This window comes from Halichoerus grypus, chromosome 5 (genome assembly GCF_964656455.1).
Source record: "Halichoerus grypus chromosome 5, mHalGry1.hap1.1, whole genome shotgun sequence".
Classification (NCBI taxonomy): Eukaryota; Metazoa; Chordata; class Mammalia; order Carnivora; family Phocidae; genus Halichoerus; species Halichoerus grypus.
In genome coordinates this window covers 42435180-42460501 of record NC_135716.1, presented here as the reverse complement: position 1 = coordinate 42460501, position 25322 = coordinate 42435180, and the positions used below count along the sequence as shown (strand labels likewise).

General features: G+C 32.8%; 1 protein-coding gene across 6 annotated transcripts in view; it reads right to left on the bottom strand.

The window, feature by feature from the left end:
* Positions 1-490: 490 nt before the first annotated feature.
* TRIQK (triple QxxK/R motif containing) overlaps positions 491-25322 on the bottom strand; it is an 84200-nt gene continuing 59368 nt past the window's right edge. For all 6 annotated transcript variants that reach the window (XM_036065490.2, XM_036065493.2, XM_036065487.2 and 3 more), the window contains 2 exons: positions 8858-8943; positions 491-3627 (listed from right to left, as the gene is read on the bottom strand). In XM_036065490.2, coding sequence (XP_035921383.1) covers positions 3514-3627; positions 8858-8943 — 200 coding nt within the window. In that variant the 3' untranslated portion in view covers positions 491-3513. The remainder of the gene's footprint in view (positions 3628-8857; positions 8944-25322) is intronic.

Genomic DNA, 25322 nt, shown 5'->3' with positions numbered 1-25322 from the left:
TGGTAGAAATCTCCCCAGAGAAGTCCAAGGTAAGTGTACTTATCTTAGATAGGCTCTGGCTCAACAACCTTACATTACGGATGGAATATATGAAAATTCTCTAAGTTTAATTTCTAGAAGTTTTATTTCTGAAGCCCATCTAAATAAACCATAATTTACTGAATTATCATTGACTATATCATTTTAGAATCTGGAAAATATAGTGCTTTAGTATTCACATAAATATAAGCATTATAATGAAAATTTAGTTTTATTTTTGTTGGGAGTGAGGATATATAATAAGTTAAATTAAAAACACTGAGGGTGGTTTTCAACAATACTAAGATAAAAATAACATATTTGATTTCCTAGAAAAGAGCAATCAATGTTTCTGTTCTACAGCAAATTTAACACTAGTTGTTTTGACCTTAAACAGGAACAGGATGAAACATATATTTGTCCCAGAACATTCAATGATCATAAATGTTAAATGCTGAGTTAATCAATATAGTGATTTCTAAGTTTTATTTATTAAATGCAAATAATTTTTGATAATCTCTTACATGCAGCAACTGTACCAGACTCTGAGAGCACTAAAAGAAATTAACTTAAATTTTGACAAGCATTTATTAAATATGTGCAGATCACTACACTACTGGAATTACAGAAATGAATAAGAACATATTTTCAGGATCTTGCAATCATTGGTTGGGGTAAACGTATTTCAGAAAAATTGAAAAGATGGAAAATCTTCAAGTATTTGCCACCTTAAAACAACAAACTCTATACTGTACTATGATAGGCTTTTTGTTCATTTGTTTTAAAAGAAATCCTGGATGAGGTTATATTTTTACAATATCTCCTCTCAGATGAATCTATAAATGTTTATTTTGCATGCAAAATAAGAACAAGCAACTCTTCAAGCTTCATTCACAGTATTCCATAGGCTATATGTAAAGTCTGCTGCATTAGCTAAAATTTATCCTGCAGAGTATGTTAGCAAATAGAGTCTAACATTCTGAAAAGTCATTATAATTTTTCTGTTTTTGTCTCCTGAATTACTCTGAGCAGTGAATTATTGGAGGAGAAAAACCCACGCCTAAAATTTGTGTCTGGTGCCAGTCTTAGATTTATGCCAAACACCACTCACTATTCAGAAGTGTGGTCTGCTGAAAATGTAGGCCAGATATCACCTTTCTATCTTCAAAGATTCAAACCAGATTTCAATCTGGGATTTCTCTACAGGCCCCTTCCCAGTTAATGTGAGTTTGAAAAATTTACATTTCATGAAAACAGTGTTGTATAAACATATATTGTCTCAGTTTACCTGCTATTTATTAAAATCAGAGTTGAGCCTTTGGGACTTATGGTTCTCTGGAGCCATCATAAGTCAATTACACAAATGGATTAGCCAGAGACTCAGGATATCAAGAAAATGAGGTACCCAAACTAGCCTATAATTATACTATGTATAGATTAATACTTATTACTATCAGAAACAACCTTTTTCCCTCAAGAGAACACCTCAAGAACAGAAGGGAAGAGTAACACTTTTTTTTCAGGGTAATGAATTTCAGACATTTCCAAGAGTATACTCATCTATTTTAAATACTGTAAATTCTGTTGTATTTCACTTGGATAGGTATCTAATAAACAATTATTACATATCTTCTCATTTAAATTACTACTGAAATTAGAAATAATCTTTATTTAATATGACTTTTTAACACCATATGGGAGGTAAAATAACTAAATGAAAATTGTTCACGTAAATGTGATAGGAGTGGGGGAAAAGCAGTATTTCTTGACATGTGGCATGTCACTCAGGAAAGGAAAAGGCCCATCATATCCAAAATGCCAGCTTGGATATTCCCTTGCCACCCACTTCACGAACAGACATACCACATGGCATTAAATGCTGCAACCTTTCCTAAAAATGCCACTTGGATTGGTCTGCTGTGGTGAGTGTATAAGAACTCTTGGTCTGTCTCATGAGTTTGTGATTTCAAGGGGTAGAATCCAGTAAATAACACTGGCTAAATTTTGCCCTCAGATGTTTGGCATAAATGATCTGTGAGGATACTGGAACTTTGGGCTGTTTTCACATTGATAAAATAAATTATGCTACTTGAAAAAATTCTACAGAACATAATGCTACACAGTCATATTCAACTATTTGCAAAAGTCTCAAAGAATATCGAGTGTATTCATCAAAGCTTTCTTCTCTGGGCAAATATGGAAACAATCTTAACATTTTATTTGCTCTTCATAAATACAATGTATATGATATAAAACACTTTGTGCACATGGTTCTAACTATTAATTTTTTATACATCTTTATATAAGGTAGTAACTAACAGCTCTGCTGTGGACACATATTTTCTCATTTTCTAAGCTTTATGTATTCATGTGTTCTAAAAATATTTTTAAAAAATCCATTACTGGTAAAAATATTGAATATATTGATTGTTATACTCCAACAAATTCAAAATATCTTGAAAATTTATGTAAACAAAAAAATTACATATGCGAGTAATATGAGACATATATTTTCTATTATTTATCTTTCACAAAACAGTTCTGATTAACTCTCAAGAGACAAAACGTAATTTTGTAAACCAACTTTGTATTGTTTAGGTTTAAGAGACAACCCAAGAAAATTATTCTGAGTAGGTAGGACTTCCGTTACTGTTGTGTGAAAAAAAAAAAAAAACCTGCACAACTAAACGACAGATTGTTGCATATCTCCCTAACAAGAAGGGCAAACTGATACTGCAAGCAGCCAGAACCACATAATTAAAATAGAATTCCAAGTTTATATTAATACAATAATAAGTTAATTAAAATCAAGATCAACTGAACTTTCTATTTACACCAGTTCAGACAGCCCAAGAGGAAAGGAACTCTATTTTACAGACATATGTGACTCTTGAGCTTCTGTCATCCAGGTGCCATTTCTGATGGAGCACATGTGCACTGAACAGTTGGCAAAGAAGGAAAAAGATTACTGTAGATGTATGGCAGATAGTCTCTCTAATGATATAAAATATGTCTGGAAAGAAAGCAGGGCTTCTTTGTAAAATGAAAAATTTCCCATGACTTTTCCTTGCTTCTTAGGCTCTGAATGTGATTTGAGAATGTTTCTGTAAATGAGGATATATACTTTTACTTACGACGTATATGGAACAAAAATAGATTTAGTAATCTGTAAGTGATGGAGTTATACACATAAATTGGCTAAGACACCAGAAGAATTTAGGATCTGTTTTCCATTTAATCTAAACGCACCATGAATAGGTTGCTTGTCAAAGTAGAAAGATTTATAAAAGTATCCGGTAGCATACATTATACTCCATTGCTAGGTAAGGTTCTTTTCTTGATATCCTATGCAACTATTTAAAAAGATATTTCTGAAAACTGAAAATACCAGCAGAAAGAATTCAAGATGTTCCAGTTTCAGTACTTTAGAAAGTATTGGTCCCAAGGGGTGCTTTTGTAAAATTATTTCCCTTTAATGCATTGATTGCTGTTCAGCTAATCTTCATCTCCTTCCAGATCAGGGTCAACATCTGTGGACAGTCTGAGATAAAAGAAAGCATAGAAAGCCAGTAGGAGGGCCAATATAGCTGCAAGTACGAGGCCAACTTCCTGAGGAGGGAAAAAAAAAAAAAGTAGGTTTGAAATTGATGAAAAGAGATTGGTTAATGTTATGAATTTCATCAGAGAAAATAGCGATATAATTCCATCATCTAGAATAATAATTTGAACCTAATTAATCACATTCTTTTTGTTTAACACTTCTTGTCATTTAGTAAAGTAACTTATTTTGTACTTGACAATACCAACTGCAATGACAAGTACATCAGTGGGTGACTCATTTCTGTTATTATTCCTATGTAATTTGTGCTTTTCTAATAGTAAAATTAAACTTTATAATTTTGATATATTTGCATAGTTTGAATATCAAGATGTTGGGTGCAAGCAGTGTAGTTTGTGCCAACACAGTTTCTCTCTTCTCTATTTGAGTATCTTTAACTTTATTTGTTGCTTCAATTAATTTGTTATTAGTTTCAGCTTTAGGACATGATTTTAAAACATGTATCTTTCTTTTTCTAATAGGAAGAAACTGCTATTATAGCCAGTTTCTAAATTATGTCTCTGTAAATCTTTATTAAATATTATTTTGTTGAAACTAAATTTAAACTCTAAATTCCATAGTTTATAACGTGGGGGAACAAAACTGAAGACTCTTAGTTCACGAAGCAAGATACAATATAATTTATCAGAACTGTGAAGGGTGATTCTGAATATTTCATTTGGTGATTTGATGTGGGTTATATTAATTATGTTAAAATAGTAGCCAAAAATTTACTACATATATTATGGCAAAAATCCTATTATCTCTTAAGAAGTCCATAAACTTCATATTTATATGAAATATAGAGTGTGCAGTATACAACACACACAGACTTACACACATACCATTAAGGAATATTCTTGATATTAACATAGCATTTGGCTAAAAAGATCAAAAAAGAGCAACTAGTGCCAGTTCCATATCCTAAAGAGCCTAATATGCCTTTCTAATTTTCAATTGTGTATCACACCCATTCCCAGCATTGTTTTCTGGAGAAGCAAGTTATTTGCATTTACGTGAATATATTTTACATTTCATCAGAATGTAAAATTACTAATTCAACATATGCTACCTAATAAACTTTAAAAACATTAAAATGAATTTGGTTTATAATCAACATGAAATTTTTACCTGGATGTTGAAATTACAAATGGGCACTTTATACAGATATTTAGCTTCAAATTTACATTTATTTAGATTTCCAAGCTATGAAAATAAATATTGATAAAAATCAGGGGGTTGATAGACTCAGTGTCAACTATTTTAATCTAATACATCAATATAATGTCAAACGAAAGTGAATTTTTCTTTGTTGCAGTTGGAACACTTCAGCATCTCAAAAGGGCATGGCAGCATCAGACAGGTTTCATTTATATTCCTATATCCACAGCTGTGCTCCCAGACCCATCTGGTTACACAGCTACTAATTTTAAGAGGATGTAATAAACAAGTGACACACAACTGCAAACTCCATCTGTTCTGTATAGTGGACAACAAAACTGTTTAACAGCAGTCACCATTCATACAAGCTTAAAGCAAGAATAAAGTTTTTACTCTTGATTGGAGGCCATCATCCACATCTCATTTGATAATCACCTCTAACTGCTGCTTTTCAACTGCTCCTTGTCCCTTCAAAAAACTCTCTATCATCTTCACTATACATTTTCAGGCTATCCAGAGGCATGAAAATGGGTTTTAAGGGTTAGAAGCCAAGAACCTTCATAGAATACAACTCCAGAGGATCCATTAATTCAATGAAGTCTACTGAATATATGGTGGAGGGGGTAGGGCTAAAGAGTATTAAATGGGGAGGAATAGCAACATTTAAAAAAAAAATGCCCCATACTGTTGTGGGGACTGAATGTATAGAGGTTAAACAACGATAACATTTGAAAATACTGCTTGCAGGATACTGGTGACACTAACCATAACTTAGAGACCTGTAGGCATTTATGACCCCCCACCCCCTGGCCATTTTTAGTTTTACATCCGAAATCACAAAAAAAGAAGAAATAACGTTTCCAGATGTCTCATCCCAAGAGGTTGTTCGCAGGATCTGGTTGACACTTGAAGATTTTATTTATGTAACAGATAAATTAAATTTTTGATACTTATTCTTTTATTAGATTACACCTTTCAAATAAACCTTTCAAATGAACTAATTAATTAACAAATATGAATTATCTTTTTTCTTCTAAATACTGGGAAATATGGGTATTTACATTCTAAAAAATTTTTAACGAAGTTGTAATTCTTAAAAAATAATCTAACTGAACAGCAACCAAATAGGAAATCTTAGTTGTGCTAATATTTTTTAGGTAGCACTCATTACTGGATCACAAATTACAACATTTTGTTTACATTGGTAAGACACAGGAAATAAAATAGCTTCTAAACAGAAATTAATTCTAGATTTTGACACAATAATATTCGCATCTTATTCTGAATCATTACTGTTCTCCCAAAACATTTTCAATTACTAAACATATGTTTACAAAAAGGCACTAAAAGTGTTTGAGCATAAAGACTGTATTGTGTATTCTTTACATCTCCAGTCCTAGATCTCTCAGTCAATACTGTTGATTTGATTTTATGTGGTAATGAAATCTGGAAGTTATTTCTTGTATAAATTCCTCCCAGATGATCCTGTCTTGGTCATCTTTCTTTCTATAGGTTCTACAACATTGTAATACTTACAGCATTTCTAAACAGAAAATGAAGGATTGAGTAAGATTTAGATAACATATATATGAAGTATATTAAAATCATGTAATACTTTGAAAACTTTACAACAGCAATATCAGTATCTCCACAGCAAAACTAAGAACATTTTATAATATGCAATATAATAACACAATGCAGCCTGAGTTGAAGTGGGGGATCTTAAGGCCACTGACAAACAACCAAGGAAGTCTTATTTGTACAAACCAGCAATGGCTAATTCAAAGAAATATTTTCTCAATCAGCTAACAATTCATAAGTGAATTTGATGTCCTGGGTTCAATGTTAACTGTTTTTGTGGTATTATTTAACTCTTCTGACAACCCTGTGAGGTATGGCATAATCGCTTTTGCAAATGTGTCAGCTTAGACTTAGCTAGATCAAGACAACAGGAAGAGGCAAGAGGAATGTGATCCTAGGCCTCTTTCTCCCGTGTTCAGTGTTGTCATGGCTGGCATTTTTCTATTCCATGCAGCTGTTCATATTTTCTATAGATTTAAATTATTTTAAGAGCATAACTATGATTCATTCTAAAAATAAGCAGTAAAGTGATAAAATACTATAATATTATGGTCATCCTGTACCAACTAGATAAGAGTCAAACATGTTTGATGTTCATTAGTCCTTAGTTGCTTCTCTGACATTATCAATATGGATAAAATCACTCACTGGGGAAATTAAACAGCATTAAATGGCAATTGCTGAAAGAAACTTCGTTATTTAAAATCCTATGCTAAAATGACAAGGCAATCAAAGTTTGACAGAGCAAACTAATTAGTATGCCAGATTTGAAATGTAAAACACCTCCATGGTTCTGATTCTAAAGAGTTTCAAATCATTTTAATGGGCTCTTCATATAATTTTTCAAGCAAAGTGACCAATGCTTAAAGTTAAGGTTTTTGTTTTCCACAGGTTTACAAATCAAAATGATATGTTAGCTTATTAAAAAGAAGCTATGTTCAGATGTCGTTAGAAATTCTTCTGTACATGCATTAGATCATAAATTAAATCTAAGAAAAACTTTTTTCTCAAAAAAATAAGCAAATTCTGCATTGTTTATAAAATGATATTAGATAATTGCATTATAAGGTAGATTTATCTGATACTAGTCATTTCCTCAAATTAAAATAATAAAAATTATAAGAGCAAATAAAGAGAATGTATATATATTAATAAATGAATGGCTGCACCATTTCTCAAATTCTGATTTATAGCTGTTCATTATATTGTGCCACAAGTGGATTTTGCTACCCCAATATCTTTCTTTAAAAAAAAAAAACCCAAAACCAAAACAGAGAGTTAAAAGTGAGTGACATAGTGCCTTGGTGGAAAATTACAAATAATGCTCTCACTATAAGAGACAATCACCAGGTAACTAACTGTACAATAAAGAGAAAAAAAACCCTAACTAATGCTTTTAGAAATATCATGTCATGGAAATAATTTTAAAGATGAATAAAATTTCATGTGAAATTAGAAGAAAACTTCAAAAGATTAATCATCTCTCTTTTCAAAAAAAGGCAATTTACTTTTTTTTTCATTAAAAACTGACACACAGCACTAACTGAGGGGATTGTGTTGTGAAAACATACCGTATCACACGGCAATGCTTGATCAAAATCAGCAATCAAGAGTAAAAAGAAGGCAGTGTTTCGTGATCATAATAGCAAATTCTGGAAGACAACCAAATATATCATCTGGCAGTTCAACAGCTGTTACAGCCTAGTAGTAATACCTTGGCATTTGCTATAAGCTATAACTTAGAAAAATTGATTTTTCATCTGCCAGATAAAAACCAAAATCTCCTTTTAACATTTTAATATTTAAATAAAGTATATATACTAGTCACTTTAATTTTACACATTTGACAGTAGAACCATCAAGTTAATTTTTGTATTTATAGTTTGATTCACCTCTAAATACTTGGCAAAAAATTGACATGAGTAATAATGTAAACGTAATTTTGTTGAACTTCATTGTGCTAGCACATTGGATTAATATCTGCTAACATCATTCTCAGATGCATTTATCCCTCTTAAGCAGTTAAAACACTGGTTTTCTAAAAGAACAAGTTTGGGGACATCATTAGAATTTCATCATAGAGAGTACTGACAATAATAATAATACACAGAGTAAAATTACATATATTAATGATCTAATTATCTATAATTACAACTAAAATTTCAATAACCATAAAATTAAATTTATTGAAATTAAGTTTTTTATTCAGGCCACATAAATCACTGAAATATTTGAACAATATACACGGTAGCTAGAGGAAAAAATAAATTGCAACTTTCTGTATAACTGGTTTTCTTATGTGACATTGTGTTTTATTTTAAGACCTGATCAGAATGATGTTTCCCATTAAGTAAATTCCTTATAAAAACCTTCAATTCTGGCATTGACTTTGATTTTGAAATGTCATAAAACATTTAGCATTCAACATTTATGCAATTCAGTTTTAGAAAATGAAATGGCATGCATATATCAAATTTTAAAGTTACCAAATACAGGTACCTTTATCCCTATTGCTGTTTTCTTTGCTTCTGCTTTTAATTTGGTTGCTCGTAAAATAGGTTTGGTTTTTTTATAATCTTGTTTACCTAGAAAGAAATAATTTCAGGCAATGAGCTATGCTTATATATAATTCAAGTTTAACAGCCATCTGAAATGTCAAAGAATGTTTAAATACAGTAATACTGGGACACAGAGTTGCAAAGTAGCTCCCAGTTTTGGAAACCATAAACTTGTCACCCTAAGGTCAACATCTCCTCTCTTAATTTTCTGCAGGAAGAAGATCCAACAGACGTCTTTGATTTGGTGTGCAGTGAAGAGCTAAAAAGATAAAAACTAATTTTAGAGAGTAGGATGTTTAAGGTAAAGACAGTAAACCTTTCGGAAGCATTTAGAAACAAATGGGTAAATGAGTATACATAAGATCCCATTAATAGGTAAGTTAACTTCATCTTCCTACATGAAGAATAAGAGCTCCTTATAAATTTATTTTATTAGGGATATATAAAATACCCAAATAATCAATTTGAGGAATATCCTCAAGTTTTCTGTAAGAAACTAAGGAAAGTTAAGTAAATACTTAACTTTCAGTCACTGAATTCATTAGAAAAATACATATTTAACTTTGTTTGCTCTTAAGAGAGGACAGAATAAATATGGCTAAATAAAAGATGTAGGAAAGCCACATTTAGATATTAGTTCCAATCTTCTCTACCACATTTCACAGCCAAAGACGAACAAAACTAAGTTAGTTAACATCACCAAATTTCCTTTTTTGTGTACCATTTGATGACTAATGAGTAACAAACCTGAGTTTGCGCGTAACCTGGATGAGTTACATAACTTGTGAAGAAAATAGATTTAACATAACAAAAAACAAAACAAGAGTAACAAAAACTTTGACTAGAATAATATACTCTTCTGTTAACCAAAAGAACTTTTAACTAAGAACTGGGTCAATGGGTCTCAAATACAGCATATCACTCTGTGTGGGAGTTAGCATAAAACCATGTGATCTCTCTTTTAGTTTGCCTTGTTTCTCTCTTGCTCCCTTTCCTTCATGATCGGTTCCTTTCCAAATCTTACCTCTACATCTCCTTTATGTAAATAATACAACTTCCAACTTTAAGTTCCACATCTTCCTCACATTGAAATAAATCTGAACACAATTGATCTACACTACAGTATATCATAAAAAGTTAATGTGCAATAAAATGTCTTTGTTAATGATTCAAAAGTGCCTTTAAAATCCATATAGATTTTTAGAATTAGAAATGGCAGGGAGAAGTTAGTCAAAAGGATGGGAGTAATGAAGAAATGCTCTATTTGTGTTCATTAGACACATAAAAGTGTTAGTTTGGCTGAAGAGCTACGTATTGGTTTTTTGTTTTTGTTTTTTTGTTTTTTTGTTTTTAAAGACCAGTGTATGCTATTTCCTTAACTGTGATCATATAGCAGTCATTCTGGATCTACGAACATGCGGAAGCTTAATAAATATTATTTGATGATAAGGTTTAATGATCCAGAAATGAACCAATTGTAAAAATGTACATCAAATGATCTAAATTTAAATTGTGGAATGAACAAACTACAGAAAAATATTACTCTGACCCATTTTAAATTAGCAACATTTAATTTTGCTGAAAAAGCCTTGACAAGTATTCACTCTGATTTCACATCTCAACAGTCAAACTATTCATGTCATTATTCCTGCTGAGACATAAACAGTTCAGAACAATGAAAATGGTGACACATCAAATGCCTCCACTCAGGGTTACAAAGCAAATTTCTAAGGAGAATCTAAAGAGAAATTTGAAGATTATAGATCTGAGGCCAAAAAGTCATTTCTTGTTTTCTCTTATATATACCCTATAATAATCTCTGGGTGCAATGGGAAAAAATAAATGGAAAAAGGATTATCTTAACCCAAATGTTTTACATACACATATGCATTATTCTGGATGATGTGTCTGCCATAAAACAGATTCAAATATACCTCAAAGAGTCAAGGTTAAAGTGAGAATTTATCATTCTACTTCACTTGCCATATAACTTATTGGTTAAATAATGTGTTCCATTTCAATTCAACTCCTGTATCTCTTAGAGAATAATACCTCTAGATTCATATTAAAGTTGACATGAACATTTGAAACTGTATTTATAATAAATAGATGGTTTTAAAAATTATTTACACCTGGTACTTTCCAAATAGTGCATCTGTCAGTAGTTTAGCATTCTGCTTGCTAACTATGATATCCAAAAGTACATACTGAAAAACGAGGTTTCAGTCTATTAAGTGAAAACGTTTACAGGGGCATCTGTTCTTTATAACTAAAACTAGATATTTCTATTATACCTAAAGAAGTTTTCAACATTTAAATTTTTTATGGCTTCAAGAAGGATACCTATGCCTACACAATTGTAAAAAATGTAAAATACAGAAGCCCCTGACTTCTGAGTACTTAGAAAAAAATACATATATATATGTATATATATGTGCATGTATGTATATATATGTATGTATATAACATATATAATAATCTAGATTTTATATGTAGATGGATTCTTAGACATAGTTGGGCCTGATTTTGGTTATATCAATAATGCAATAACCAAAGTAGCTGTTTGACAATTGCTCATTACCTTTTATATGAGAAGAAACCTGGAGAATTCAAGCCTATGAAGCTAATCTGGGGCCTCAATTATTTAGTTTCTCTGTTTAATGACACCATTCATCATATTTCTGTATTTTCATTTCCTATGGCATAGTTTAAGCAACAAAAGCTTTTTTTCTCCATCTCCAAGCTTCCTGATTGAGTGATTTATGCTTCCTCTCTCCAATATAATCTTATAATACTACTTTATTATATTTTATTCTTAAATTATCACAATGAAATTGACTTTTTTTTCCTTTTGGTATACAGTTCTATGAAATTTAATGCTCTTCCATAGATTCATGTAACTACTACCATAATCACAGTACAGAAGAGTTCTATTTCAAAAAACTCCCCATGCTATCCTTTCATATCCATGCCTCCTCCCAGCCATAATTTCTGGCAACCACTGAGCTACTATCCATTTCTATAGCTGTGTCTTTTCAGTAATATGGCAATAACATTACAATGGCTTCTTTGATTCAGCATAAGGCCTTTAAGTTTTACCCAAGTTGTATGAATCACCAATTCATTCTTCTCTATTGTTGATTAGTATTCCATTATATGAAGGTACCAGAGTTTGTTATTCATTCACTCACTGAAGTGCTTTTCGGTTATGTATAGTATTTGGCAAGTACAAGAGCTACCTATAAGCACAGGTGTATGGGTTTTTACATGAACACAATTTTTCAATTTATCTAGAGTAGGACTACTGAGTCATATGGTAAGTATATATTTAACTTTGTAAGAAACTACCAAACCATTTTCCAGAGTGGCTATAATATTTCATATTCCCACCAGGAATGGATCAGAGTTCTGGTAGCTTTGTATCAGAACTTGTATTAGTATTATTACATCTAGATTATCTAGATTATTTAACTGTTTATAGTATTCCTTTATAATCCATTTTATATTAAGATCGATAGTAATGTACTCTGTTTCATTAATGATATTAGTAATCTGAGTGTTCTTTGTGGTTTTTTTTTAACAGTGTTAAAGGTTTTCAATCATGTTGATCTTTCTAAACAAACTTTTGGTTTTGTTGATTATTTTTTTATTGTTTTTCTCTTTATGTTTTTTCCACTTTAATCCTCATTATTTCCTTTTCTTCAGCTTTGGGTTTAGTTTGCTCTTTTCATATTCTAACTTGTCTAGGCAGAAAGTTAGGTTATTGATTTGAAATCTTTCCTCTTTATAAACATAGTGTTTAACAGGTGTAAATTGCCATCGAAATACTGCTTTAGCAGCATCTCATAAATTAGCAAGGAGAGGAAAAAAGTTACACACAGAAAACATATGTAGACTTCTATTATATTTATCTATGTGGTTACCTTTACTGGTGTTAGGTTTTTGCTGTTGTTGTTGCTTTCTATATATGGATTTGAGTTACTATCTTGTGTACTTCCATTCCAGGCTCAAGGACTTCCTTTAGTGTTTCTTGCAGGGCAGGTGTGCTATTAACAAATTATCTGGTTTTGTTTATCCAAAAATATCTTAATTTCTCCCTTTTTTAAAGGACAGTTGTGCTGGATATAGAATTCTTGGCTGGCCATCTATTGCTTTCAGCACATCATATGTAATATGTTACTCTTCTCTTGCTGCTTTCAACAATCATTCTTTATGTTTGACTTTCAACAGTTTGACTATAATGTAGCCCAGTGTGGATCTCTTTGAGTTTATCCTACTTGAAATTTATTGAGGTTCTTGGATAAAAAAATCAAACTCTATGGTGACTAACATAACATAATTTAAAAAAAGGCAAAACTACTAAAAAAAATCAAAGTGTTTCATCAAATTAGGGAAGTTTTTGGATATTATTTTCTGACCCTCTCTCTTCTCCTCTCATTCTGGAAGTATTGTTGTACATAGGTTGGTATGACGGATGGTGCCCTACAGGTCTTTGTGTGTCTGCTCATTTTTTGTCATTCTTCATTCATTCTTTTTTCTTCATGTTCCTCAGAAAATCTCAATTAACTTTTCTTCATGTTCCCTGATTCTTCAGTCAGTTCACATCTGCTGTGAGGTCCTTCTAGTGAAATTTTTATAATCATTGTATTTTCCAAATCCAGAATTTCTATTTGCTTTTTAAAATACACATAATTTATATTTCTGTAATGAGGTGCTTTATTTTGTGAGGTATTGTTCTCATATTTCAATTCTTTAGACAGGATTTTCTTTAGTTTTTTGAACATATTTCAAAGGGCTAACTTAAAGTCTCTGTTCAATAAGTCCAAGATATGACCTTTCTTAGATATAAGTTCTATTATCCTTTTTTGTGTATGGAGCACACTTTGCTGATTCTTTATGCATTTTATAATTCTTGTAGAAACTGGACATATCAAATAATGTAATGTGGCAACTCTGCAAATCATATCTCCCCTATAATGTTGTTGCTGCTGTTTGTTTTTCTTTTGTTGGTTTTTTTGTTTGTTTTTTTAATGACTTTTATGGTCTAATTCTGTAAAGTCTGTATTGTTGTCATATGCAGCCACTTAGCTTAATGTTCATCTAAAGACTGGACAAATATTCTCTTAAATGCTTTGAACCAATGTCTTCCAGCTTTGCTGGGGAGCTGTGTGGAGTATATATGTTGGTATATATTTATATGTTGGTATATATTTTCCAAGCTCTGACAGGAGTTTTTAGTCCTGTCTTAGCCTTCACTTCCTGCTAGCTTCCTCAAGGTCAGCAAGAAGTGAGAAATTTTACAGCCTTTTCAGGTCTTTATTGGACAAACCACAGGCTTGTGGCTTTCTAGATTTCCAGAAATCTATGTTGGAGATTTTTAAAGACCCTACAGACATCTCATTCCCAGTTTTTTAATATTTTTAGGACAGCCCCCTGCTAGTCCCAGCTAGTAATCCTGCTTCAAGTAGTTGCAATGTTAAAAACTTGCCTCTGACTGTGTCAAATTCTGGGAGAGGGCTCTTCACACAGACAGCTCTAAGTCTAGTCAAATAAGGGCAAGTTTTGAGAATGAGGCTTTTCAGTGAGTTACCAGACAGGTCAGATAGGGACAATTTTCTGAGGATGGAGTGTTGCATAGCTCCAAACACATTCTGCCTTCTCCATTGACTGCAGGGCACTGTTTTTCACAACTACAATAGTTGCAAGGATGAGCAGAGAAAGATGGAATTAAGATCAGTTAAAACCCAACAAAGCCTAATGTGCTTACTGAGATTCAGCAAGCAAGGAAAGAATTATAAAAGTGAATAGACTGCTGTAGCACAGGTGTGTTTTCCTTAAAAATGCCAGGCAAGACACTGTTGTCCCTATTGGATGTATGTTCTTATTATAGCTTAATAGTTTTGCAATAAAATGTGAAAGGCACATGCATAGTTAGGAGTATTATACTCTTGTTACTGAAACTTTAGATTCGTGATAAAAACTACAACTTATCTTTAGATAATATCTGTGATTTAGTTGTGAAATAAAATTTCCTACTACTCTTCTCTCCAGTTTTGTGACTGGTTTAAACTGAAGAGTATCCTGAAGTTGCTAGATCTGTACTATTAAAAAGTTACATTATTATTTTTAACTATTCATGTTATAATAGGATTTTCTTGATATTGTGAAACCAAAACAAAGTACAGAAAAACATGTAATGTTCAGGATGATACATTATGACAAATGCCATTCTTAATCCCCAATCTCAATGACCACCATCAAAACAGCCATAACATTCTCTTTAATTCTCTCTAAAATAACTACATATAATTTAAACTTATGAGATTTATTTATACTAATAAAATGCCATCTTTGTATGTTTAAATTAAAGTTGCAAAATTAATATTCTAGTACAAAATTCTATAATATGGGAAACTGCTTTTATGGCTTGGTAAGAATACAGATTCTATTATCCATTATGTACAGTTCTTAATAAGGAAAATACATTTAAATAATTGCATTACTAAGATTACCAATCCAAACAGAAAATTTCTCTAAAAATCATGACATGGAGAGTTAAAATTCCTTCAAATCAATCTGAGATTCTTAACAAATAGAGAGTGTGTCAATGTGAATTACTCATTACAAAACTCCTTTTGCATATAAAATTCTAGATCATTCTTGGGGAGAAAGTGAAAAAGTCCTCCCCAATTACGATAATGATATACCTAAATAATACACTTAGAACAATAAAATAAATTTATTTTTATATGAATACCTGGATTTACAAGAACTTACATAAGGCAAAAATACACTTAGGATGTGTGGCTTTAGTATTTATTCTGTAATAGATTTTAGCTTTCTTTTTTTTTTTTTCAAAATGAATCTGGATTTAATGTGGAAAAATGGACATTTCAAAATTAAGAAATATTAAAACTTGCATTTTCACACAGGAAAATATGTGATAAAATTGCTCTTTAAACTAATCTCAGCACTGATTCCCAAATTATTAGTATATGCACATAGTTACTGAGTAGAAGGTAAAATCTCTGAAGTAAGGTTATTTTGGCTAGCAAGTAACAAAATATTAATAATTTTCCTCAGGAAACAAGAAAAATATAAGAAAAAATATATATAATAGTTTACTATTTTCACCTGCATCCAAAATTTTAATTGCATAAGTCATTTTTTTTTTTGCATAAGTCATTATTTTTTAAGGTTAGTAGAGAGAATTGCCAGAACCTCTGAGAATAGTGTGACATTAGAACATATCACTGAATATAAGTTTTCCTAGTTAATCTTGTACCTATTTAAGCATAATTGAAAATGTTCCCTTATGGTCATGAGAATTTTTATATTGTTTTCTAAACAACTCTTTCATTCATTCATTCATTCATTCATTCATTAAAAACTATTTACTGGGGGATGCCTGGCTGGCTCAGTCAGTAGAGCACGTGATTCTTGATCTCAGGGTTGTAAGTTTGAGTCCCACACTGGGTGTGGCGATTACTTAAAATCTCTATAAAAAATTATTTGTTGAGCACTTACCATGTAACAAACAATATTCAAGCTACTAAATATACAGTAGTGTGAGCAAAACAGACCAATTGCCTATTATCCTTGTTAAAAGATAAATAATAAGCAAAAAAAAAAAAAGTTCAGTTTTCCAGGTGATAAAAAGCACTAAAAAGAAAAACAGAGTTGGTGAGGGGCAGAAAATAAAAGGGAGAGAAGTATTGTTTCAGATAGAGTGGTCAGGGAAGGCTTCCTTGATAATGCCAGTTGGCATTATTACTTGATGTCACTCCACCAGATACTTAGATGACTTTAGGGAGGAAGTCATGTTGATATCTGGTAGAAGCAATTCCAAATACTGGGAAAATCAAAGTGCAAAGACTCAGGAAACATGAATGCTTAGAGGGCCAAAATGTCACTGCAGTCTCTCAAGTCAGAAAAAGAGCTTTATAGGTAATAAAATAAAAGTACGAGAGTAAGGTCAGCATCATGGCAGCATAAGTTGTTCCTCTTTTCCTTGCCCTTTCATTTACAACTAATTAGACATCCATAACCAAAGAAAAGCCCCTCTGCAGCACATACCAGGACACTCAAGAGACCCATTCATTCATGCACCCAAAAGTGGGTGGACTGGATAGCAGAGGGGGCAGTGGAGCAAGGGGAGTTGCACCAGAGGTGGCAGCTGCAGAGAAGACTGCTGCAGGTTTTGCTATGGGCCAGCACAATCTTTCTGGCAGAAGAGGTGGAAGGTGAAGGTGGTAAATGGGGTCTGCCCAGTTTTGTGTTTTGCAGCTGGGGAATCCATTGCTCTCTCTTAGGAGGGAAGTAGACAGACAAAAAGAACTGAAGGAAAGTGTCTCCTGCTGTCTGCCTCAGGGTTCTGGCAATAGAATCAGCCACATTCCTCTGTGAATCCTTCTTCCACAATCATGGAACTCTCAATAGAGCTGTGGACACACCCACAGCCCCAAGAGCTAAATACACACCTACCACCACTCTGCCACCAGCTTTTTTTTTTTTTTTTTTTAATGCCTGGACTCCCAACCTTAGCACAAAATCAGCTCTGATAAGAAAAACCAAAAGATTATGCTATGCCACTACCTTCTGGAAGGCTCCTAATTACCAACCTGTTGAACTATTAGAATCACATTAAACAAAATCTTGACTAAATAAGAAAGGTGGACACTATTTTCAGAAGCACTTTTCATCAAAAATGAGAAATCATGATAATATATCACTAAAAGAAAATGACAATTTCCCTGCAACTGAACCCAAAGATATGGAATATTGCAATCTAATGGATAAAAGAATTCAAAATAGCTGTTATGAAGACATTCAATGAGCTACAAGAAAACTCCGAAAGGCCATAAAAAGATTTCAGAAATAAAATTAACAAACAAAAAGAGTACTTTACCAAAAAGATTGAAATTCTAAATAAGAACCAAACAGAAATTCTGGAGGTAAAGAATTCAATAAATGAGATAGAGAATGTATTAGAATGCATGTAAGTACAGCAGATCAGATGGAAGAGAGAATTCACAAGCTAGAAAACAGGCATCTAGAAATGATTCAGGTAGAAGATGAGAAAGAACTAAGATTTTTAAAAAGTGATGAAATCTGAAAAACAAACTGAGGGTTCTAGAGGGGAGGGGGTTGGGAGGATGGGTTAGCCTGGTGATGGGTATTGAGGAGGGCACGTTCTGCATGGAGCACTGGGTGTTATGCACAAACAATGAATCATGGAACACTATATCTAAAACTAATGATGTAATGTATGGGGATTAACATAACAATAAAAAAATTAAAAAAAAAAAGTGATGAAATCCTACAAGAGCTATCAGACTACATTAGAAAAGCCAATGTAAAAATAATGGATATTTCAGAAGAAGAGAGGGGAAAGAGGGCAGAGAGTTTAATTAAGTAAGTAATAGCTGAGAACTTCCCAAATCTGGGAAGGAAATGGATATAATTCCATGAAGCTTATAGAACACCTTATTACTCGATGCAAAAAAAAACCTCCAAGACACATTTTATTAAAACTGCTGAAAGTCAATGATAAAGAATTTTAATGGCAGCCAGGGAAAAAAAGACAGTAACCCACCAAGGAATGCCTATTAGATTATGAGTAGATTTCTCAGCAAAAACTCTACAGGTCAGGCGACAATGGAACGATATATTTAAAATATTGAAAGATAAAAACCGCCACCCAAGAATACCCTCTCTGGCAAAGTTATCCTTCAAATATAAAGGAGAAATAAAGGCTTTCCCAGACAATTAAAGCTGAGGAAGTTCATTGCTACTAGACCTGCCATATAAGAAGTGTTGAAATAAGCACTTCAAGCTGAAAAGAAAGGACAAAAGGACATAAAACTCTGATTAAGGTGATAAGAAGTCAGTCAGAATTAGATTTAGAATCTTTTTTAAAATAGGGGCACCTGGGTGATTCAGTTCGTTGAGTGTCTTGACTCTTGATTTCAGCTCAGGTCATGATCTCAGGGCCCTGGGATCAGCTTTGCATTGGGGCTCCATACTCAGGAGGGAGTCTACCTGAGCATTCTCTCTCCCTCTTCCTCTGCCCCTCCCCCTGCTTGAGTTCTCTCTCTCTGTCAAATATATAAATAAATCTTTTCTTTTAAAAAATAATCTCTTTTAGAATATATTAAACTCTTAATTATAGCAGAAAGGTAAAAGGAAAAGAACATGAAAATTATGGCTACTACAACTTGGTAAGAAAATCACAGTGTAAAAGAGATCATTTGTGTCATCAAAAATATAAAAGGGGAAGAATGAAATGACAGAACCCTTACAGCAAATGAAGATAAACTGCTATCAGCAGAAAAAAAAGACTGTTTTATTCATCAAATTTTTTATACAAACCTTGTAGTAACTACAAAACAAAAATTTAGAGGAGAGGCATGAAACAAAAACGGGAGACAAAGCAAATCATCACAGAAAACCACTAACTTAAAAAGACAGAAAAAGAAGATAAAAGAAACAATGGAAAGACAGAGTAACCAGAAGGCAAAAGATAAAATGACTGTAGTAAATCCTTACCTAGCAATAATCACTCTAAATGTAAAGGGATTGAACTCACCAATCAAAAAGCAGAGTGGCCAAATAGGTTAAAAAAAAACCACACACACAAACAAACACATACAAGTCCCAACTATATGCTGCCTACAGGAGACTCATCTCAGCTCTAAAAACACACATAGGTTCAAAGTGAAAGGGTGGAAGATGATATTCCAAGCAAATAGAAACCTAAAGAAAGTAGGTGTAGCCATACTTACATCAGACAAAATATACTTCAAGACAAAAAAGTAACAAGACACAAAGAAGGTCATTATACGATGACAAAGAGATCAGTACCTCAAGAAGATATAACAGTTCTAAGTGTATATGCTCCTAACATTTGAGCACCAAGATATATTATTAAGTAAATAATAACAGATCTTAAGGAAGAAATAGATGATAATATAATAATTGCAGGGGACTTCAATACCCCATTATACAGCAATGGATAGATCACCCAGACAGAAAATCAACAAAGAAACTTTGTAATGAACCACACTTTACAACAAATGGACTTAATAGATATATACAGAACATTCCATCCAATAGCACCAAAATAAACATTCTTCTCAAATGCACATGGAACATTCTCCAGCTTAGATCATATGATAAGTCACAAAACAAATCTTAGCAAATTTTAAAAAATTGAAATAATACCAACTATCTTCACTGATCACAATGGAATGAAACTAGAAATCAACAACAAAAAGAAAGTGAGAAGATCGATAAATATGCAGAAACTAAACAACACACTTCTAAACAAACACTGGGTCAAAAAAGGAATCAAAAGGAAATTAAAAAAAAAAACTGAAACAAAAATAAAATGGAAAAACAACATACCAAAACAGTCAAATAGTGTTTCAAATCAAATAGTGTGGGTTGCGGCAAAAGCAGTTTTGAGAGGAACATTTATAGCAGTAAACATATATTAGGAAAGTAGAAAGACCTCAAACAACATAACTTTACACCACAAGAAATTAGAAAAAAAAATAAAAATAAAGCGTAGTTTGCAGAAGGAAGGAAATAATAAGGATCAGAGCAGAAATAAATGAAACAGAGACCAGAAAAACAATAGAAAAGATCAATGAAACTAAAAGCTGGTTCTTTGGAAACATAAACAAAATTAACATAACCTTTAGCTAGACTAAGGAAAAAAAAGAGAAGACTCAAATAAGTACAATTAGAAAGGAAGAGGAGACATTAAGCTGATACTACAGAAATATGAAGGAGACCTCTATGAACAATGATTTGCCAACAAGTTACATAACTTAGAAGAAACGGATACATTTCTACAAACACACAACCTACCAAGACTAACTCAGGAAGAAATAGAAAATATGAACAAACTAATGAGTAAAGAGACTGAATCAGTAATCAAAAAACTCCCAACACAGAAAACTCAAAGACCAGACAGCTTCACTGGAAAATTCTACTGAACATTTAAAGAATCAACACCAATCCTCCTCAAACTCTTTCACACTCTTCCCAACTCATTCTATGAAGCCAGCATTACTTAGATACCAAAACCAGATAAGGATACCACAGTAAAAGAAAATTATAGACTAATATCCCTGATGAATATAGATGCAAAAATTCTTAACAACATATTAGCAAACTTATTTCAAGAATTCATTAAAAGAATTATATGCTATGGCCAAGTGCGACTTATCCCTGGGATGCAAGGATGATTCAATATATGCAAATCAATAAATGTAATATATCACACCCATAAAATTAAAGATAAAAATCATATGATCACCTCAATAGATGCAGAAAAAGCATTTGACAAAATATAAGACCCTTTGATGATAAAAACCCTTAAGAGGTTGGATATAGGGGTGCCTGGGTGGCTCGGTCATTAAGCGTCTGCCTTCGGCTCAGGTCATGATCCCAGGGTCCTGGGATCGAGCCCCGCATCAGGCTCCCTGCTCTGTGGGAAGCCTGCTTCTCCCTCTCCCACTCCCCCTGCTTGTGTCCCTCTCTCACTGTGTCTCTCTCTGTCAAATAAATAAATAAAATCTTTAAAAAAAAAAAAGAAGTTGGATATAGAAGAAACATACTTCAACATAATAAAGGACATACGTGACAAACCTACAGCTAACATTATACTTAATGGAGAAAACTTGAAAGCATTTCCTCTAATATTAGGAATAAGACAAGGATGCCTATTCTCACCACTCCTATTCAATACAGTATTGAAAGTCCTAGCTAGTGCAATTAGGCATGACAGAGAAATAAAAGACATCCAAATCAGGAAAAGAAAAAGTAAACTCTCTATTTGCTGATGATACAATCTTATATGTAGAATCAACAACTTTAGTAATGTGGCAGGATACAAAATCAACGTACAGAAATCAATTGCATTTCTTTACACTAATTATGATGCATCTGAGAAAAAGAAAACTATCCCATTCACAACAGCATCAAAACAATAAAATACTTAGGAATACATTTAAGCAAAGAAGTAAAATAGCTATACGATGAAAATTACAAGATTTGGCTGAAAGAAACTGAAGAAGACACAAACAAATGGAAAGACATCCCATGCATGGATCAGAAGAATTAATATTGTTAAAATGGCCATACTACCTAAAGCCATCTACAGATTTAATGCAATCCTTATCAAAATACCAAAGCATTCTTCACAGAAATAGAAGAAAAAAGTCCTAAAATTTGTGTGGAACCACAGAAGACCCTAAATAGCTAAAGCAGTCCTGAGAAAAAAGAACAAAGCCAGAGGCATCATGCTTCCCAATTTCAAATTGTAGTATAAAGCCACAGTAATAAAAACAGTATGATACTGGCACAAAAACAGACACATCAACCAATGGAACAGAATAGAGAACCCAGAATTAAATCTTGGTATATTTGGTCAACTAGTATTTGCCAAGAATACCCAATATGGAAAGGATAGTTTCTTCAACAAATGGTGCTGAGAAAACCGGAGAAACATATGCAGAACAATAAAATTGGACCCCTATCTTACAGCACTCACAAAAATTAACTCAAAATGGATCAAAGACTTAAACATAAGACTTGACACTATAAAACTGTAGAAGAAAACATAGGGAAGATATTTGTCAATATTGGCCTTGACAATGATTTTTTTCTTTTTTTTTAACATGATACCAAAACACAAACAACGAAAGCAAAACTCAACAAATGTGTCTACATTAATCAAGAGCTTCTACACAGGAGCACCTGGTGGCTCAGTCGGTTAAGCATCTGCCTTTGGCTCTCAGATCATGATCCCAGGGTCTTGGGATTGAGCCCCACATTGGACTCACCACTCAGCAAGGAGCCTGCTTCTCCCTCTTCCTCTGCCTGCTCCCCCTACTTGTTCTCTCTCTCTCTCTGTCAAATAGATAAAACCTTAAAAAAAAAAAAAATCTTCTGCATGGCAAAAGAAATGAGATGAAATGACAAACTATAGAGTGGAAGAAAATTTTTGCAAACTATATATTGGATAATGGGTTAATTCCAAAATAATAAAGAACCCAGCCAACTTAATAACAAAAACCCCAAACAATCCAATAAAAATTGGGCAGAACTAAATAAAAATTTTTCCAAAGAGAACATCAAAATGGCCAACAGACACATGAAAAGATGCTCAACGTCACTAATCAGGGAAATGCAAACAAAAACAACTATGAGCTATCACCTCATGCTTGTTAGAATTGCTATAACCAGAAAGACAAGAGACAACAGGAGCTGGCAAGAATGTGGTGAAAGGAATTAAGAGTACTCTCATTTTGATAAGCACTGAGTAATATATGGAATTGTTGAATCACTATACTATACACCTGAAATTAATATAACACTGTATGTTAACTACTCTGGAGTAAAAATTTTTTTAAAAATGTGGTGAAAGAGAACCCTTATACATTTTTGGTGGGAACGTAAATGTTCCAACCACTATGAAAAACAATATGAAGGTTCTCAAAAATTAAAAAAAAAAAAAGATGTATCACATGATCCAGCAATTCCTCTTCTGGTTATATACCCAAAAAATGAAATCATGATTTCAATGAGATATACGCATTCCCATGTTTATCAGAGCATTAGTCACAACAGCCAAGATATGAAAACAACCTGAATGCCCATCAATGGATAAATGAATTAAAAAAGATGTGGTAAATATACACAATGGAATATTGTTCAGCTATGAGAAAGAACGATATCTTCCCATTTGCTATACATAACATGTATGGGTCTTGAGAACATTATGCTAAATCAAGTAAGTCAGATAGAGGTGACAAATACTGTATGACATCACTTATATGTGGAATCTAAAAAAGTCAAACCTGTTTAAAAAAAAACAGTAAAATGGTAGCTACCAGGGGATGAGTGGAGGAGAGGGAAAGGAGTGATGGTGTTTAAGAGTATAAACTTGTAACAAGTATAAATAAGGGGCATCTGGGTGGCTCAGTCGTTAAGCGTCTTGCCTTCTGCTCAGGTCATGATCCCAGAGTCCTGGGATCGAGACCCGTCAGGCTCCCTGCTCAGCGGGAAGCCTGCTTCCCCCTCTCCCACTCCCCCTGCTTGTGCTCCCTGTCTCGCTGTGTCTCTCTCTGTCAAATAAATAAAATCTTTAAAAAAAAAAGTAATAAATAAGCCATAGAGATCTAATGCACAGTATAATGAATATAGACAAAAATGTTATACTTTAATTATGTAATGTGATAAATTTTGTTACATCAGCAATCATAATACATAAATGTATCAAAGTAATACATCGTATACCTTAAACTTATACAATGTCACATGCCAAATTTATTCAATTAAAAAAATAAAGTAAATTTAAAATTAAAAAGTTGTATTCCTGATGGTAGGCTCAGAGGTCCAGAACAGACCCTATGAACACTGACCGTTTCCGGGTGTATGGGTTAAAATGATAGGCAGGATCTTCAGCTTGGTTCCCTGATATGTGCTGTGAGAGCTATTTTGAAAGTAAAAGTGAGGTAGAAATATTACTCCCCTTCCTTACTAAAATGATAAATCAAAGGGAATGTACATTCCTGGAAAAGTTTCAGAGATTCACTATATCATCAAAACTAAATATACAGTCACACTGTTTATTTCCAGAGACCTATTTATTTTCTCACTGTGGCTAGTTGGTCTTGAGAGACTAACTGAGCACTATATTAAATTCAAACTTATGGTAGAATTTTCTTATTGTTCTTATAGTAGCAGAATGTAAAAGTCCTTTATACATGGTCACAAATAGCTAACTATGCTAGCCAATGGTTTTTTCTAGGTTCTAATCACAGGTACAAGAGACTATCTGCCTTTACTGGAAGAGGACAGCAGTATACTTATAGTCCTGCTCAAGAACTAGAACAACTGTCTATCTCAGTGCTATGGTCTCAGTCCAAGAGAATTTAACTGCCTCACTACCACACAATATATCACAATAACAATGATACGATGTAAGGCTTGGAGAAGACATGAAAACTGCCTGAGATGCCTCATTCAAATACATGGATAAGAGGGAGATGAGAGAATATTCTGTTAAATACAGAAACTTGCCATCTAAATCTGATTCATGGAGGTCCACTGATTTAGAGCATGTCAGGATTGTTTCCAAGAAGAAAAGTCCAACTTGCTGTACTTCACACTATATCTACCATTAATAAAGGTACATAGGTCTAACTTACCAGCTTACTTAATAACATTCTTCTATGATCTATGAGCCAACATTCTTCTGCTAGGTATATATTAGAGAGAAACTCTTGTACGTATGACCAAAGAACAGACGTGTCCAAAAATGTGCAATGAATGCTTATAATAACATTCATAGAAAAAAAGAAACAGAATGATCCAATGTCAAAACCAGGAGA